General features: G+C 55.7%; 1 protein-coding gene across 1 annotated transcript in view; it reads right to left on the minus strand.

Moving 5' to 3' along the window:
- The window catches only part of DHX16 (DEAH-box helicase 16), a 36,223-nt gene that overhangs the window by 9,851 nt on the left and 22,171 nt on the right, over positions 1-4,201 (minus strand). Inside the window, 3 exon segments of the mRNA XM_015570675.1 lie at positions 2,047-2,103; positions 2,408-2,570; positions 2,666-2,912. Of these exon segments, the coding sequence (XP_015426161.1) occupies positions 2,047-2,103; positions 2,408-2,570; positions 2,666-2,912 (467 nt within the window).

The raw sequence follows: 4,201 nt of genomic DNA on the forward strand, positions 1-4,201 counted from the left end.
CAGGAGGCAGCTGATCAATGTTTCTCTCTCATCGATGTTTCCAACTCTCTATCCCTTTCCCTCCTCTCTGTAAAAAAAAATCAATAAAATATATTTTTTAAAAAAGAAAAAAGAAATTCATGAGTACGGTGTAACGCCACACACACACACCAAGGACAGGGAACCTGTCGCCAGAGCAGGGGGGGGCACGCCTGACTTCCTACTTTGAACATTAGCAGTTAAGGAAACAGGCATCCGCCCTGCCGGCTAAGAGGAATTGTAGCTCACTTCTAGTTGTTGCGAAAAAGCTCTTCTTTATATAAAAAGCACCCCAACGCCAGCATTGCAACCCCCATGAAATAACTGATTCTGGAAAGGCCCCACGGGGGTGGCCCGTCAGAGGCACGGCTGCTGGGGAAAGGGTGGCACCGTGAGGGGCGAGCTGGCAGGGCAGGTGCTGCTGCCACCGCTCTCCGCCACGTCCGGAGAAGCTTTACACCCAACGTCCACATTAAAGGAGGTGCAGGGCATGGAAGCGCTGAACGCACAGGAGGAGAATGAGACAAACCCAGAACACAGGACATGCCACAAGAGGGGACAGAGAAAATGAACAAACCCAAGAGACTAACAACCAAATGCAAGGCAGGACCTTCACGGGATTGCGATTTGGAAACAGAGGTTATTAAGCACATTTCCGCCCTGGGGGGCAGCTCCGCTGGTGAGAGCGCCATCCTGACACACCAGGTATGGGTTCGATCCCGACAAGGCACACACAAGCAGCAGCCAGTGATGCATAAATGACTGGAACAACAGGTCAGTGTCTCTCTCTAAAATCAATACATACAAGTAAAAAAGTGTTAGAAAGACATTTTGGGGTAAGCAGGGGAATCTGAGTGCAGGTTCTTGGCTGACACATGAGAAGCGCTGTTCATCTCCTCGGGGGTGACAATGGCACCCACTTCAGGGAGAACCCCTGTATTCCTAAGAGGCACATGACGATGGGATAAAGTGCTACGATGTCTTAAACGCTTTTATATTATTTTTTAAAAATATATTTATTGATTTTTTGAGAGAGAGAGGGATAAAGAAATAGAAACATTGAGGAGAGAGAAAACATCATCAGTCGGCTGCCTCCTGCACGCCCCCCACAGGGGATCGAGCCCACAACCCAATCATGGGCCCTCAGTGGGAATCAAACCAGTGGCCTGTTGGTTCCTGGCTTGACGCTCAACCTTTGCGATGCACTGGCCAGTTAAATGCTTTTAAATGATTCAAAAAGAAAACAAGGCCACGTTTACACAGGCATTGCAATTTTTGAACCCAAAGAGTCTGTGTGAGTGTCCATTATACTATTCCTTCAACTTTCCTATTTGTTTGAAAGTTTTCACAATTGAAAAAGACTAAACAAATTCAGGCAAATAAAAACACTGCACTATTGACACATCTGAGAGTCCCTGGCCAGTCCTTTGTGGTGAGACCTGAGATGGATGGGCCAGGAGGGGCCTGAGGCCACCAGGCCGTTCTCAGACACCCCGAGTCTCTTCCGGGAAACCGAAGTGTGACCTTACTTGGGAGGACCAGGCTTAGAAAAGCTGCCCACCCTCCCTAGGCTCATGTCAAGGCAAGTCCAGCTCATCCCTCCCTCACAGCACTCTGTCCCGTGCAGTGAGCAGACCAGCCAGGAAACCAGAGGGAGGCCACAGGCCACCGGGGGTGGAGGCTTAGGGAGGAGAGCGTTGGACACGGTGTGCGGAGCTGAATGGGCAGCGCATCCCTGGGGGACAGCTGCCCTGCCCCTACCGGCCAACTGCCTTCTGACGACACGTCCAGCCCACGGTTCTCTCACTCACACAGTACGATTTGATCCAAGAGTCAGGCGGGTTTTGGGTGGCTTCCTCCCGCGACAACTAAGCCCCTCTCAGCGGCTCCTGTCAGGCAGGGCCCTCCTCCAGAGGCACCATCAGCCACCCCGCTGCACCGCCTCTCTGGCTCCTCCCGACCACTAACCACGCCACCCAAGTCTCTCCTCGGCCTTCTGACCATGGCTTCCTGGGCACGGGGACTCACCATGGCCTTCCGGTCTTCCTCGGCCATCTTGAGGCGCTTCTGCGCCTCTTCATACGCCTAGGAGAAGAAAGCAAGAGCGAGGGTGTGAGGCTGCAGTCCCATAGCCACGGCCGCCCTCCTCCAGAACCACAAGGGCAAGTCAGGCGCGCCCGGGCCCAGGGAAACGTTCTGCTCACTGAGGAATCGATGCCATGGCGTCCGCAGAGGGTGGCTTTAGCCAGAGGACCAGGGGGCCCCTCTCCAGAGGTCTACTCCCACTACAGGCACCCTCTTGTCTTCCCAGAGACCCCGTCTGCATCACGCCACCCTCAGATCTGACCCAGGGTCCTCCTGGGGGTGCCGGAGGGTGCCGTTCCCGCACCTTCTTGTCCGACCGCTCCAGGACATTGCGAGTCCGGTCCTTGTCCCGCCGCCGAACCCGCTCTGCGAAGGCGTCGCGCTCCTCCAGGTCCTGGAGGCGCTCTCGCTCGGTCCGCTCCCACTCATCCTCCGACTCCGGCTTCTCCGGCTGCTGCCGGCTCCCCCTGCAGCCCAGCCCAGAGCATTACATCAAGGTGCCTTGAAGGCCTGCTGTCCTAGCAGCCACTGCCCATCCTCCTTCACCCTACTTCCAACTCACCCCGTCTTCTTCCCTCTCGCAGAATCCTCTTCCTCTTCCTCTTCCTCCTCCTCCTGGCGTTTCTTCCGCAGGTGTTTCCGCCTTTTACGCTTCTTCTGGAGACGGCTCCCAGCCCTCCCCACACTCTCCTCACTGCTCTCCTCACTGTCTTCCAGCAACTGATACGATCGGTTCTTCTCCAGCAGGGCTCGGGCCTCGCGCTCCGCTGCCCGGGCTGGCTTCTCCACCACCGCCTCCCGGGGCACCTGTCGGCAGGAGAGAGACGGGAGTGAGCGACTCCTCCTCGGCGCCCGCCCGCCCTGCCCCTGCAGTAAGGAACGGCCTGATCTTAACCGAGTCTTCCTTCACCCCACGTTCATCAGCCTCTCAGCTGCTCACCATCGCGCGCTCAGTCACGTGTTTAGCGAGCACTTACTGAAGCTGTTCCAGGCACCTGCCAGGCACCAGGGATAGAGGAATAAACGGAAGAGAAAACACCTCTGCCCTCGTGGAGTTTACATTCTCAAACCCAGTTCTCAACTGCTCAGCCTGTGTTCTCCCAAGGTCCAGGTGAGTCCTGCCTAAGGGCTGGCCGAATACAAGGCCTGCTCTGCAGGGCCTGGGACAGGCTGGCACAGACCAGCTCCAGGGGCGCCCTGGTGAACAGACTGACGTGAAGTTCTCCCTCCTGTCACTTTCCCTCCAACCTCACCTCTCGCCAAGCACCATGGGACAGCCACAGGCTCCGCACACGCTGACCCCTGCACTCCCACTGTGCGCTTTCTGAGCCCCTGTTCTGTGGGGTGCTCTACTAGGTGGTAGGAGTGCCTTTTATTTTACTTATTGTTTTTGTTAATCCTCACCCAAGGATATTTTTTCCAGTTAGAGAGTGGAAGGGAGGGAGAGGGGGAGAGGAAAAACATTGATGTGAGAGAGAAATATCGATGGCTGCCTCCTGCATGGGGCTCCAACCAGGCCGGGGATGGAACCTGCAACCCAGGCACATGCCCTTGACTGGGAATTGAACCCGAGACCCTCTGGTGCATAGGCCGAACCTCTATCTACTGAGCCACCAGCCGGGGCTTTATTTCACTTATTATTTATTGACTATAGAGAGAGAAACACCGATTTGTTGTTCCACTTAATTTATGCATCATTGGCTGGTTCTCGTATGTGCCCTGACGGGATCAAACCTGCAACCTTGGTGTATGGGGACGATGCTCCAACCAACCGCCAGGGCCAGAAGCTCGCCTTTTATACCTTCACTCCTCCCCTTCACCACCTGACAACTGCAGGGACTCCGGATCCGCCTCGCCTGGTCACTACCCTCACCTCCTCCACTGCCTCCGGAAAGCTCGTTAGTTTGTTAGAAATGCAGGAACGAAGACCCGCACCCAGACCTCCGGGTCGGAATCTGCACTTTAACTGGGGCCTGGATGATGGGTGCATGTTCACTCACGTTCCAGAAGCTTCCATGTAAGACTTAGCCCGACACACTGACCCTCCTGATCTTCACGGGGCTGGACGTGCAGCAGCAGGGCAGCGCCCGGGCGGCCG

Source organism: Myotis davidii, unplaced genomic scaffold, assembly GCF_000327345.1.
Source record: "Myotis davidii unplaced genomic scaffold, ASM32734v1 scaffold1007, whole genome shotgun sequence".
NCBI classification, from domain to species: domain Eukaryota; kingdom Metazoa; phylum Chordata; class Mammalia; order Chiroptera; family Vespertilionidae; genus Myotis; species Myotis davidii.